The sequence below is a fragment of the Podarcis vaucheri genome (genome assembly GCF_965113315.1).
Source record: "Podarcis vaucheri genome assembly, chromosome: 2".
In the NCBI taxonomy this organism is placed as follows: Eukaryota; Metazoa; Chordata; class Lepidosauria; order Squamata; family Lacertidae; genus Podarcis; species Podarcis vaucheri.
In genome coordinates, this window is record NC_138760.1 from 53,639,974 (window position 1) to 53,654,508 (window position 14,535).

The 14,535-nt window shown below is 39.6% G+C and overlaps 2 protein-coding genes across 6 annotated transcripts in view; one reads left to right on the forward strand and one right to left on the reverse strand.

Moving 5' to 3' along the window:
• The window catches only part of INSYN2B (inhibitory synaptic factor family member 2B), an 86,549-nt gene extending 83,668 nt beyond the window's left edge, over window positions 1-2,881 (reverse strand). For all 3 annotated transcript variants that reach the window (XR_014216918.1, XR_014216919.1, XM_082213055.1), the window contains exon 1: window positions 2,653-2,881. The gene's annotated coding sequence lies outside the window, so the exon portion shown is untranslated. The remainder of the gene's footprint in view (window positions 1-2,652) is intronic.
• DOCK2 (dedicator of cytokinesis 2) overlaps window positions 1-14,535 on the forward strand; it is a 258,167-nt gene that overhangs the window by 170,729 nt on the left and 72,903 nt on the right. For all 3 annotated transcript variants that reach the window (XM_082212994.1, XM_082212996.1, XM_082212995.1), the window contains 2 exons: window positions 4,374-4,472; window positions 6,524-6,618. In XM_082212994.1, the coding sequence (XP_082069120.1) occupies window positions 4,374-4,472; window positions 6,524-6,618 (194 nt within the window). The remainder of the gene's footprint in view (window positions 1-4,373; window positions 4,473-6,523; window positions 6,619-14,535) is intronic.

The following is a 14,535-nucleotide window of genomic DNA, read 5'->3' on the forward strand; positions in this document are numbered from 1 at the left end:
TAACATCAATGGCTGCACGAAAGTTTTCATTAAGCACAACGGCAAAAGCCCAAAGTTGCTGACTGTGGACCTCCTGCTGTCTCAACAAAGAAGCTTTTACGATTACTGGTTCATATTATATATGTGATGTGTTCTAGTGTGCACTTTCTGCCTATTTTGCACAAGTCAGTCTCTTACACACATGCCCGGGGGTGGGGGATCCCAGACATGAAACTTCCTATGTCAGCACAGGCAGTTCTACTTGCGGTTCACTGATCTCTGAAGCTACTGCTTTGCTTATTCAGCCCCCCCCTCCATAGCTACTCCACTGATGGGAAAGTAGGACACTTACACCTCCCTTTTGCTAATAGGGTGTCATGTGTTGAGGGTGTTTGGGAAGCCATCCACACACTACTATGATCACAAATGTCTGCTAAGGGCACCAAAGGTTAACCATGGTAGAGCAGTGTTGACAAATCGCTTTATTAGTCACAGTGTCCTGACTCCTCCTGCTTCTTTTAGAGCTTTTCTTTTATTTATGTGGCTTTCCGATGTTGTTTGAAGTTACTACGGCAACCTGTCACCATCTGGTGTTGTAAAGTATGATGAGATTTTGGTTGCTAGGTGCTGAAGTTTGCCATCTCTTTTTGTGGAGCCCTGTGGTATTTTCCCTCCCTGCCCCCCTGCCAATCTATCAAAATTACATATCAAACTCTTAGGGATCATGATATATTAATTTAGCCATCTATTTGTATAGTTTACCAAGGTATGTTCCTCCTTCTGATAAGGATAAGTTGTCACTTCTATTTATTTTATTTTAAATTCTACACAGTACAATATTACATTTCTGTAGCCGACGCTTCACAGTATTATGCATTAAGGCCACTCAGTTCCTTATTACATTTTTTCAGTCTAATGAATCATTTTATCATAATTTCTTTGCTGTCAGAGGACTTTCAACATTTACTAGGAGAGTATCTCATTTTCCTTTGACATCTAGTTTCATCTTTTTTATTGTGCTAATAGATATAAATTCAGTAACACCCACCTTGTCATTATTTCCTCACCAGCTTAAAAAGTGTCTGTATTTTATTTTTTCAAATATTGTCAGCCAATTTCCTTAATGGACGTTGTTTTGCTTAGAGTTTATGGTCACAGTCAGATGGTGAGACATTGCTGTGCACGCAGCCATGAAATTTATGCACATTATTGATTGCTTCTATTGGAAATAGCATTGTGTCTTCCAAACAGACTTATTCCTCTTAACATTCTGTTAAGTGCTCCCTCATCAGTCAAGTGTTTGCTGTGATTACACTTATTTTTACACATGTTTGACCTAGTTTCAATCATGCATATCAGCGCAGTGATTCATCATTAGACACATTTTTAACAAGGCTAAGTGTAGCTGAAATGACATGTCAGGATTCCACTTGAACAACTTAATTGCCCTGGCTCCTAGTTATTTATTCATTACGCTTATTGGTATCAACAGTCTCATTTCTCTGTCTAAAAACACAACATGGTGCACATCACAATTGGTTATTGGCTGTGTTTGCACAAAGTGCCTTTATCTTCAGTTATGACAAAAAGAAAAGGGTTCTCTGGTAAGGGAGGGGGCAGTTTACTATAGTGTACAAAAGCATCCAATGCGCCCAATCTTGAGTCTGTTGTTCTTGCACAAGGTAGATTTGCTTACATCTACTTCCTAGTTTCGCTGTTTGAATTGTGCAGTCCTGAAGCATGCTCAAGTTTTGATGTTTTGGAAAATATATTTCAGAGATTCTGGGTAACTTGGAAACAAGCCTTTATACCTGGAAATCTGGGCTCATGCAGTTCCTTGTTTTGATGCTGTTCAGATGATTAGGGGTAGATTTCAGAACTAAATGGGAGACGGTTAATTGTAATATTAAGAATCTCTCAAACAGGGAAACAAATTGAGGGTCGGTTGATTATAAAGTTACTGTACAGGCATGGCATGATAAAGTAAGACTTTTCAGCAGCAACCTTACTAGAATCTGTCCCATCTGTAGTACCCATTGATGACTGATTCAAGTAGCAGAACCATAAATTTAGCCCACTGGTAGCAGAAATGTTTTCATAAAACAAAGCATGTCATCTGTTAGTTCACACTGTTCCCATTTGCAGTTGATAAGTCTATGCACACATGCAGGGCTACAGTGAACATATAATGCTACAATCCACAGCTAGCTGCATTTTTAAAAGTTAGATTAACATTTCTAAAATCATTTTGATTCAGTTGCAAGGTACCTCTGCCTAAAGGCTATTAGTGATGCTGCTTACGCCGCAAGAGGTTACTGAAAATCATTTGGGAATGAAGAGAGACATTCAGAACATATTTCACATGTTATTAAAGAGATCAAAACTGTACAGCATCCTTGCATATAGAATACTTTCTGGTTTCTACTAGCTCTGATCCCCCACCCTCCACCCCCAAAATCAAAATCAGGACATTTGGATAGCAAAGCTTGTCTCAATGCAATTATAATTTTAGCACGATGTTCTGGGCAGGCAGCTGACATTTTTCATATACACATGCTCTCCAGAACATTTGCTCCCGTAAAAGTAAACTACCATAGCATGAAGACAGAAAACAAAACACAAGCATTTACTATTAGGAAGAGGATCAGTAACAAAAGCCACACGAATCCTTACCTGAAAGATCTGTGATTACCTGCTGGAAATATCTCCTTTTAGACTCCTACAGATAGCCCAAACTCTGAGTAGCACAAATGTTACTCCAAAAGCAGGAATAAGTAACCGTTTATGTTGTAATTTTCACTGTTTATATGCCAGAAGTGTACTGGGTCTGCTCACGTAGGAATAAATAAAAAAAAGCAGCACCAACTGAACAGAAGGTACCATATGAAAGTAAAAAAGACCTCTAGTGGCTGTAACCTGAAGTTAAAGAGGCTTCTTTCCTTGCTTTAAGTGGTAGACAAAATGGTTGAGTATGTCAAACTGCAGATAGTTTACAGTGATGTGTGACCTTGCTGAATTTGTCACCATAAACAAATCACAGAGTGAAATCAGATTTCTCAGGGTGGCTGTGTATGTGAAATGAACTTCTGACCGAGAAGCTTGAACAATCATTGGAAGCACGAATAAACTGATCTAATAAGTTTGATATGAATCCGATCTGATTGATGGACACATCCAACTTTGGGTTGTGTGTGTGCACATGCACTAGCATTGCTTCCTAGCAACAATTCAGAATTATCAACAAACTGCTGTTGTTGTTTTTTTAAAAAAAATTATGGCAGCAAGAAACTTTCATAGCATTTTGTATCCATATAGGGATGAAAAGCGCTGGCAGTTTCAGTTCTCCAAGTTTCTCATTTTCCCAATCTTAATTTCAGTTTCCCAACATTTTGCAGCAGTTTGTGATTTATTTATTTTTAAATCCTCATTAAAATTCATCAGCATTTTAGTGCAATTTTCTCCTGAGAAATACATTTTTATATGTCGTTATGAGTAACATGCACCTTCTTTTGCAGGCAAGTTACCCTAAAGTGGTGCATTTTTGTAAGCTATTTTCATTCTTATGCACTCTTACGCCTAATATAATGGTAATGATATATGCACTTTTCTGAATATTGGTTGGATAACTGCATTGAAAAATTCAGATAATTGTGAATTTTGAAGGATAGCTGTATTTTGGTTCACATATAGTTTCAGAAAGAGAAAGTTAGATAAATTTGGCCTTAAATGCATACTGATTTGATTTCCACCTCCATCCCTATAGCCACATGTAGCTGGAAGAAACCTGGAGTTTCTAATAATGCTTTTGGACAGTTCTAAACCCATTAATTAGAAAAGTAAGAAGTCTTGATTTCAGTTCAGCTAACCTGAAAGTTAAATGTGCTTAGGACTGTAGTTCAAAGGATTCTTTTAAAAAGCCAAAACACACATATGAGGCATAATTAGTGTAATAAGCATGTCACACAGGATGTATCAGGAATAACATAAATAGGGATTTTTCTCTGGGGAAATAGTCTTTCCTTCCTATAATTATTGCTCTACAAAATTCTCAATAATTTTAATCTATTTAAGGGATTTTAAGACACTGTTAAATTTATCGGTTTTGGCTGATAGATATGTGTCTGTAGTCAAACACCCCTAGTTTTTCAAGGAGACAACTCATTCCAAGTGGCAGAGATCTTTGTAAATTGCCACTTATGCAGCATAATCAGAAGCACTTCTTCCCTTGCCTGCCATCAGATTTATGATCAACTATGATTTTATATGTCTAACTTCCTAAACATTTTAAGTACATTTTGGCGCCACATAATATAAATGTATTCTTCTGCTTCTTCATGCGGCTCAACCTAAATGTGCTTATCAGTATTGCTAATCTCTTTCTCTTTCCCTTGTAGAGTCATTTTGTGGCTTGCATGACAGCAATCTTGAACCAAATGGATGACCAACATTATGCCTCATATATTGAAACTTTTCGAACAAGCTCAGAGCTAGTGGTAAGTAATCGTGGGTAGGAGGGCAAGTGAGTTTTCCCCCTTTGCACCTTTTAACCTTGTACCTCCACCAGTTTCCTATCAAAAACATTTTTGTAAAAAACTGAAGAAGAAAAAATAGTAATAGCTGCCACCACACTTACTGCCAGAAAAGTCTTCATTTCCTTATGAAAGGAAAACCAAAACAATCTTTTTAGCAGTATAAAATCATATGACTGAGTAGATCAAGGGAAGAATCAAGACAACAACTTGCAATTAAAGGGGAATTCATTTTATTGAAAGGAAGTGGGAGTTCATACTGTATTGGAACATAAATTAAGGGTTCTGTAAGGTCTTTACTGAAAAGCTGTCATGACACCCAATCTTATTGGATAGCTTCTGGCTAGCCTCCAATTTGTTATTATTGGGCAAGCTGCTTGAACACATAGCATTGATGCGACTACAGGTTTTGTTTGGGAATTGGTCACCATAGTGGATGATCGGTGCTGGGACAAATAGGCAAAGAGGCATACTTTGCTGAAGCACATCTTGGCCTTCTGGATTAGTGACTGCTAGGAACCACATGTATACTGCCTTGGGTTCCATGACAAAGGAAATGTGGTTTATAAAGGTAAGACTACATAACTAATCAATAAATATTTCCTGCTGGACCTCTCATATTATGATCAACTATTGTAGCCTTCTGGACAGCCAAACTGGGATGGGCACTGTTTTCCAGTCTTTCTTGGAAGTACTTCTTCACACAGTGGGTAATTCAATTATGGAATTCGCTCACACAAGAGGCAGTGATGGCTACCAACTTGGATAAAGCTATCAGTAGTCAGATGCAGCAATGCTTCTGAATACCAGCTGCTGGAAACGGCAGGAGGGGAGAATGCTCTGGGGCTCAGGTCCTGCTTGCAGATTTCCCATGGGCATCTGGTTGGCCACTGTGAGGTTAGGATGCTGGACTAGATGGGCCACTGGCCTGATCCAGAAAGCTCTTCTTATAGATTCAGAGTCTGAATCTATTACCACTTCACACCACCTGACTGAGAGAATAGCATCCCAGTACTTGTTAGCAATTGTAGAGCAGCATTCTCTGTATCAGCCAAAGCTTCCAAGTTAGCTTCAAGGGCAGCATCATGTAAAGAGTTTTCCAGTAATCCAGTTATAGAAGCATAGTTAAATATATTGAAGTCTGACTCGTCTAGGACAGGGAAGGACATTCATATTAGCCAGAGTCTGAAGATAGCACTTGTAACAATTCTGCATCTTAAAAAGTCCCATGTTGTTGTTGCAAAGTACTTTCTAATCAGATAGGATTACAAAGACTTCATCAATCACTGGCAGTTACTCCTTCCAGTGCCATTTCTTTCCAGTTTTACTGCCATCTTGTCTTGACTCAGGTTTGCCATGTTCTTGCTCATTCCCTTGACCATAGCCTCTGAATGCTAGTACCAGACCGAGATAGCTGCTGCTAGACATATATCTTTGAATCTATATCCCAATTAGATTCATCTTTAAAATATCAGCTGGGTTCTGCTGTATTTTAAATCTTTGGGTGGGAGATCAGAAATATATTGATGTCCAGGCTTTTTTTAAAAAAAACTTATAACAGTAACGGATATGAAGTATATATTAGTTTACACAAATGCGATGTCTTCAGGGTCTCAGTCTGTATGTTTTAGGTGAAGTATAGGAAATAATGTGGATGGACCACTATGAGGTAACGTAGGTTTACATATTTTCAACTGGTTGCTTATGAACTTGGTGTAAATTGAGAGGAATATGTTCAACTGTGACATTCTCTGTTTTAATCATTTGTATTTATACTTCTATACTAGCGTCATGAAAATTGTCTCTTAAGAGTAGAATACTAGCACTGATTTTGTTTTATGACTTCTGTTCATTGCTACATTTTATTGCTAGACAGGTACCTCATTTTAGAGCCTTTGGGATAACTGATGATAACTTGAGCATGTGGGAGCAAGATATCACTGTCTGTTTTTCAGAAGTTTGTTATTGTTTTAGTGTAAACGGTATAATCCACAGTGACATTTTCCTCCTCCTAGGACTTTTTGATGGAAACCTTCATAATGTTCAAAGATCTCATTGGAAAAAATGTCTATCCCTTGGACTGGATGGCCATGAGCATGGTGCAGAACAGGTAATCAAAAGCCATAGGGAAGACTTGCAGTATACTAGGCCAAACATAGCCAGCTAGCAATCTCTGGCAGCCCACCAGAACTGAATGAACCTCTGGCTGGGGAAGAAATGGGCGTGGGGGTGCCAGTCATCCACCAGGCCACATGACAGGTTGTTTTCTGTTTGGTGGTCACAAGTTTAGGAGGTTGAGGGTGAGCAGATTAAAGTGGCCTTCAAAGAGGCTGAGGTGAGAGTGAAATAATTTTAGCAAACACTGCAGGGTGAGGTGGTGGTGTCCACTTACTATACTAAAAGTGGAAGGTGACTGAGTACTCTTTTTATTAACATCTTCAAAAAACAAAATTCATCCTGTGCTGGCACATTGTTCACACCTCTGTCCCAAATGTTCATGGAAGTTTTACTCATATCTGCAAAAGCAGCAGAATAAGTGATGCCTCCTTCATAGGATGCAAAGACTTTTGCTAAAGTGGGCAGTGGGGTTTGACACAGCACTAACTCTCTTTATTTTAAATATGAAATGTACATTAAAATCATTGAGAAAACTCAGAAGTTAAAAATAAGTTGACCTTAAAAAATTCAAAATATAAATAAAATCAGCATTTTAAAATATACATCATAAAATAAAATTACATATTAAAATACATGTCCACTTTATATATCTGAGTAGGCTTGCCTAAACAAAAATGTTTTTAGCAAACACCAAAAACAGTAAATCTGTGTCGGTATGTGTCTACTCAAGGGATCTGATGTGATGCAATGAAATTTGCTGTTTGTAGGAGTCCAGCTGTCCCTCCACCTATGTTCATCTTGCCTATTTGTAAATGAAGTCAAATAGCACAAAACACTTTAAGTGATCCCTCCTTCCAAAGAAAACCGAGCCCTGGAATTTCCATGCTTCTTGGTGATGTTGGACATACATAATCTTGAAAGTTTTAAATGAAGCAAGGCATGAATAGATAACACAAGGCTAAGATTTTGCTAGCAATGTGATCCAAACCCACCTAAAATATCAGGGCATCCAGCCTTGATCTTAACATTCAGCTCAGAAGGATCTGGGTTGTGGAGCTATTGTCAGGTGTGGTGGGGGGATGGAAGTTAATGATATGGATTCTTATTTTAGTACTCTGAATCATCCCCAGTATTTGGAACAGAAACACCACTGTTATGTACTTGTGAAAGACATTTGTACAAAAATATCCACACAGTACCTAATACTTAGGTATAATACACTGATGTGATGGTTTGTGCACCCATCTTTATGACAGCGTTGTCAAGTGGTTAGGGAGTTTCAAATAAACAAATAATTGACCATTTGGATAACTAATTAAGCATCAACTGTATGTATGCAAATATAAAAGTGCTTGTAATCATAACACATAGGAGGAAATTAGATTAGCACGCTGTTGGAATTATGTAAGTTTGCTATAGCAGATTACAGACTAACTTGACAATTTGGTCATTGGCTATGCTTTTTTTTAATTAGCAACCAGCATCTACTAATCAGACCTAGCAGACTCACCCTGAGTCAATCCGTCCTCACCCAAGTTTCCTGGAGTTTCAAATCTACTTGCAGGCTGAATCTCCTCCAGATGCATGTCTCAGTGCAAAATTTAGAATTCTTTCCCTTTTTCATTTGCAGTTCATTCTGAGTGACTGCTGTCATCAGTCTCAAACCTGATTTTCCCAAGAGTACAGGCTCATATTTTAAATCTCTCTCTCTCTGTGTGTATCCTCTCAGTGGAAGTGTTCTGCATTTTTTAGGCAGTGCTAGTGGAGTTCAAACTGGTTCTTGCTTAATTTGAGATAGGACCAAGCTTTTTTATTCTACTGGGAAACTATTGTCACCATCTCATAACAAGGTGGCCTCTGGCCCCACACATATCTGAAGGATTGCTATTTTGGCACAAGCACAAGTTGCCACACTCATGGGCACAATTGCAGGTGATCTGATAGCACCTTTCCTTGCTGAATTGTCAGCAGATCCTTGAAAATGAGGCAACCCACTGGTAGCACAGTAGCAAATTGCTCTGTAAGTAAAGCAAGCAAGCATCTCCCCCACCAGAATTTATTTGTTGCTTGTAGTGCAGTTGTTTGTAGCTTGTAGCTGGCATTCTTCATCAGAGAGATTCAAGATGCATATGCCCCCTGTTAGAGATGTACCTAATAGACATCCAGCATTTCCCCCAAAAGCAAAACACTGCTTTACTGGGGGCAGGTGTTAAGTTGTGGGTGAACATATCAGACGACATAGTGATTCTTCAAACAGCTCTTGTTTATTCACAGGCCAGGACAGAACTGAACTGAAGGGTTCAGTCAGCCTGCTCCAGTACAATGTAACTGTAACAATTTTCTAAAACTATCCAATCACTGACGTCACTTTCAATCCCTTATTTGCATAACTATCTACAGTATCCCCCTGCTGGCCCACGGTGAGAACTTCAGTACATAACAGCAGGTACCAGAAAACCCTGTTCCTGCCTTTGGTCGGGGCAGGTTTTCTCTACCCTTCCTAGTGGGAAATAGACTCAAGGTGGTCTCTGCATCTGTGAGCCATCTCTGAGCTGGAGGCTTAGGCTTTCCTTGGGGACTGGCCTGCACATCATGGAAAATTCTGGACAGCAGGGCCCAGGTACATAAGCTGGGCTATAATTTACCCAAGGCTCACTTTAGCAAGTTCTTGGCTGTGGAGTAATAACGTGCCAGCTTACATGCCCAGGGATTGGGGGAGGATGCTTCCTCATATGTCATTAATGATTCCCCCTGTCTGCACTATTGATTATATTCTTCTGCCCTGCTCACCTGGACACTGACAGCTAATCCAGGATCCATTTCCCCATGCATAAACAATAGCTAGTAGGGGAATGTAGCCCCCCCCAAGGAAATTCTCAAACTGATCCACTTATGGCCCATTTTTAGCAGATAAACACACCTGTAAATATTGACCTGAAGGGGTGGGGACAGTTAGGTATCTTGCTTGTTGGGCCGAAAACATTCCCCATCCCTGATTCATCTCTTCTGAAGTTCAAAAAAGCTGCTGGTCTAATCATCAGGGATTCAAGCAGAACTATATGCATATTGGCTATGTTCCTGTTTACAAATCAATCCCCAATTAGTTTTGCTGTAGGCAATTCTGTAGGCAGCAAGTATTACCCACTTGTCTCATTCTGCAAAAAAGAAGAAGAGGTTTTGGCTGTAACAAGAGGAGTTTTGTGTAGAAATTTCTCCTGCACTTTGATGCTTGTCACCATTTGGAGTATTTGACTGTACAGGTTGTTAATCTAAATAATGGCTTTTTAATACTAGCACAACTTTCACAGTCCTTTGTATCTGAAGACTTCTCACATCTAAATTGTTCTGCACAGCAAGAACATGTCAGCATCTGCATTATTCATGAGTACAACAGTATTTTTAATTCTACAGAGCAATGACAACACATTGATTTCAGCTTGCATCATTCCCCTATGGGATTGCCTTATATTTACATTGCATCAGTTCCTGACATTAGCAATTCATGTGTGAGATTACACTTTCTGTCCGCATTGCCACCCTATTGCAATATGCCTAAGGTCCTTTATTGCTAAAAGTTTGCAGCAAAACAAAAAACAACAGCACCAGAATCTTTGCTGTCCTTATGGGTGGAATCCAATTGGTACAGTTTTGCATGTAGAGGGACTTTGGATCCGGAGATCTCTGCTATAGCAGAAGAGGAGGGGAGGCCATTTTGATAATTTCCCCTTTTTTCTGTAATCCCCCAAAGCTACCTTCTGCTCTGTTGTGGAGGGTCCCTTTCTGACTCTCTGGAGCTAGGGGTGGGGGACTGGGAATTGCAGAGGGAGGGTGAACTGACAAAAAAAAAAAATCCCCTCCCCCTTACAATAACAGATGCTTCTGTTGAATCAGAAGGCCCTCTGTGAGCCCAAGGACAACAACTGTAATCCACCCTGGGCATATAAATATCTACGATGAAGGCCCAAGTTGAGCTTCTCACACTCAAAAGGTGACACTACACCACATCAAATGGCATTTTGTTTTGTACTTACTGGGGAAGGAAGAAGATTAACTTTGAGTGTTAGGTTTTATATTTTAAAAAATGGTGGAATAGTTGTTATTGTTTCTTTAGCAAGTCAGTGAAATGGAATTCTGAGTGAACATGTATATGACTGTACTGTTAGTCTTTCTGATACTTTTCACATTACATCTTCAAACTTTTGCAAACTATACACTATGGGTTGTCTCCAACACTGTGCCTTCAGGATTCTGTTGGGCTTTCCCTTCCTTTCGTCTTCCTGCACAGCCTCAAAATCTGCTCTGAAGGGTCTCCCAGGCCTATGGAGAATATGGGGGGGTGTGTGCATGGGAAGAGTAGGGGAAAGTTCCATTGCAGAAGCAGAAATTTAAATAAATAAGCAGAAATCTGTGCTAGCAGAACAGCTACATTAGAGACAACTCTTTGAGGCTTCAACAACTTGCCCAGTGTTTATTATTTTCCTTACTGCCCCCCCAAATTTTAAATATATATATAAATCCATCCTGAAGAATTCTGTAGACTTCAAAAACTTGCTTACTATTTGTGATTGTTTTGTTGGTCCTAATATGGTACTAGCCTTAATGGCTTTGTGCAGCGGCGGGGGGGGGGAGGGTTGGGAGGGGAGACAGCATGAGTAAAAATGGCCTCCCATTATTCACCATATTATTTAGGGATGGTGCAGGCAGATCTTGCTCAGGGGTCAGGGAGAGAAGTTGAAATTCTCCAACATTCCTCAGAAAGTTCCAAGAAATTTCAGTTGAATGAAAATCTATTGTTACTACATATTAATAGATGAAACGGGCAATGAGCTAAGAAAGGAGAGCTGGAAGGACCAGGAGCCAAGTCTACTGCTTCCTTCAAAAACATTACGATATGACTAACAGTATTAAAACATGGTCCACAGTGGTGCCCAGAATTCATGGATGGCAAAGCTGGGGAGACTAATCTCCCGGGGAGGACATAAATCCAGCTCTCTTGGAAATGCTTTTAAAAAATAACATTTTCAACAATGTGTTGGGCAATTCTTTTTTTGACTGAGTCCTAGATTATTATTATTTTCTAATAGACTAACAAAGTTACCTAGCGCGTGTGTATGTGCAGGCTGCATTCTAACATATTTCCTGTAAGGATAATAACTCAGCACATATGGATCCCCAAAAGTAGCAGATGTTTTGTAGGATGCATCGTTCTAACAAGAATGTTTCCTTTTTCATTTCTTTAATTGAAAGACTCCATTTCTAAACTATATGCCGATGTATATAACAACATTTAATGCAGTGGGTAGCGGTGGCTGTTTGCAAAAGCATAATGGCTTCACCATATGTTCCCTGTGGATTTTGTGCTTTTATTTTTGTGCTGTATGGACAATAGTAAGCAGTTTATGTTACGAGTTTCCTGCAGCGCACACAAATCTAAAAACAAAATGCAGTGTATTGAGTAGGGAATGGGGAACAGTTTGAATTTACAGCCTGATAGTGCCAGTAACTAAGAGCAGCATTATGTGTTTCAAGATGGCGCAGTGTTGGCAGTCAGAGCTTGATAAAATCCACCACTCCCTCCCTCCATGCCCCCCCCCCCGCAAAGGAGAGGTTTAAACACACTTTGGCCCAGCTGAGATGTAAAAATCAAACCATAGTTTAGTATCTTGAAAATCTGAACCAGCATGAAATAAAATAAAAATCATTTATTTTAAATATTTTGAGCTTGCTCTTTTCAGCCATAAAGTAACATGAAACAAAACATTGAAACAATAGTTACAAAAATAACCTTGCATGATTCTCACAGGACAGGATGGTGGACTAGATGAGCAATTCACCCAATCCAGCAAGGTTATCCTTGTGTTCCAAATGGATAAATGACAGGTTGCCAACCTTTTTGGGTCTGTGGGCATGTTTGCAAACCAGAAAACTGCTCATGGCACCACTCTGTCCTCCCATGCAGCAGCCCCACTGAAATTGCTCCCAGTGCGATTACATACCCCACAAGTGTCCCGGAAAAACTGGGACATCCCGTATCTTATCACGAGAACATGGTGGCCATTTTGGTTGCCATGATCTCACGATTTCACAGGGTGATTTCCCGCTAGGAAAAATACACTTTTGGGGAGGGAGACCATGGCATGAGATCAGAGCAATCAAATTGGCTGCTGTACTCTTGCAAAAAATATAATAAAATAATGGGACGATGGTGTCCTGGTTTGGGGCTTCAAAGTATTAGAGGGTATGCAGTTAAGCTTAAAAAAAACATTTTATTTGATGAATAATGCTTTCAAGCCTAATTTCAACAGGCAGGATGGGACCCTGTGGACATCAGCAGAAGGTGTTTTTGGTCATGTTGGCATCCACAGGCACCATGACACCAACCCATTGGTTACATAAACTTATAGACAATAGGGCTATCAACTGATAGCTAAACACGTTAAGAGGTGGTACACCTCCATATACCAGACATTAGGCTCAACCAACAGTGAAGGCTGTTGTCTTCATGTCTTGTTTGTAAGGTTCCCAGAAGCATCTGATTGACCACTGTTACAAACAGAATTCTGGACTCTGTGGTCTTTTCAACAAGGCTTATGCTCTTAAGCTGTGTCTACCCTCAGTGGAGAAAGAAAGGCATGGATGGGAAAGGAAATGGATTTGTTTGGGCAGTGTTTTCTTACCCCGTCACTTCTTGCTCCTCTACTGTCACTCAGCTCATCCAAAGATTGGGCTGACTGATTTTCTTACAAGAAGAGAAGAGTGAACACACGTCATGAATGGGGCAAGAGGCAAGTAGAAGGGAACTAGGGCAGGGGGAATCTGCCACTTTCCTCAGTCTTTCCCCCTATTTGCTCCCTTTGTCCCTTACCCAGGCAAATGCAAGCCTGGGGTCAGATGGCAGAAGAGGGCTCCAAGGGGAGAGGAAAACACTTTACTTATCAGTCATCTCCCTTAATCAGCCATTTCTGTATCTTTAGCAGTCAGACCCATATTGCAGGCAAAAAAAACCCCAAGAGGCAGCAATCTTAAACTAAATGCAACCAAAGGAGCTAAAACAGCTTTGCCTGATCAGGTCTAAATGTAACATCAGAAAATATCGTGTACTCACAGCATGGGAGATGATCATGACAACTGATTAGCGGGGGAGGGTAGTATCTATGTGCAGGAACATATGTGCACTTATTTCATAGGGGCAAACAGTTTATTCAGCCTCAGGTAACAAAATCTACAAAGTCTTTCCTGCTATCATCTAATTAAGCCTGGAGGCAGTGACAACACTCATCAGAAGTTGGCAGAGTCAAGGGTATTAATATCTGTTCCAAAGGGTCCAATGTTTTACATCCTACATATAGGCTGCTCCTTTTAGTTGGATCTTTGGGAGCCCAACTTTAAAGCTGTTATGTGATAAAGTACTTTTGCAGTTAATAAATGGCAATGCTTTTCTGTAGAATTGATGGTTGTAGCAATGTTCGTACTACATTATATTTTTGTCTACCATGCTACATTTAGTCTCCAGTTAATTTTACCCTGTTTTTAGCTGGAGAAGGCTTCAGACCTAGTTGTGCATTCACAGAACTTCTGTTGCTGTTTTTTAAAACAGGCACATAGAATGCAGATCTTGTTGGAATTTTATCACTCATAAAATACTTGAAACTGTGCAGAGAAGTAGGTATAAAAGTTAAATAAAAATTGATAGTAGAACAGCATTTCCATGATGAGGATGGTAAATTTGTTTTGGAGAAAGGAGCATGTTTAGCATAATATAAAACTGATTTATCAAGAAGGCTAATTTTGTTGACAATAGTTAAGTGTGTGTGTGTGTGTGTGTGTGTGTGTGTGTGTGTGTGTGTGAAGCAAAATGCATACCTTAAAAAACTTATTGTTAGTTGGATTTATTTCATCATCAAAATGT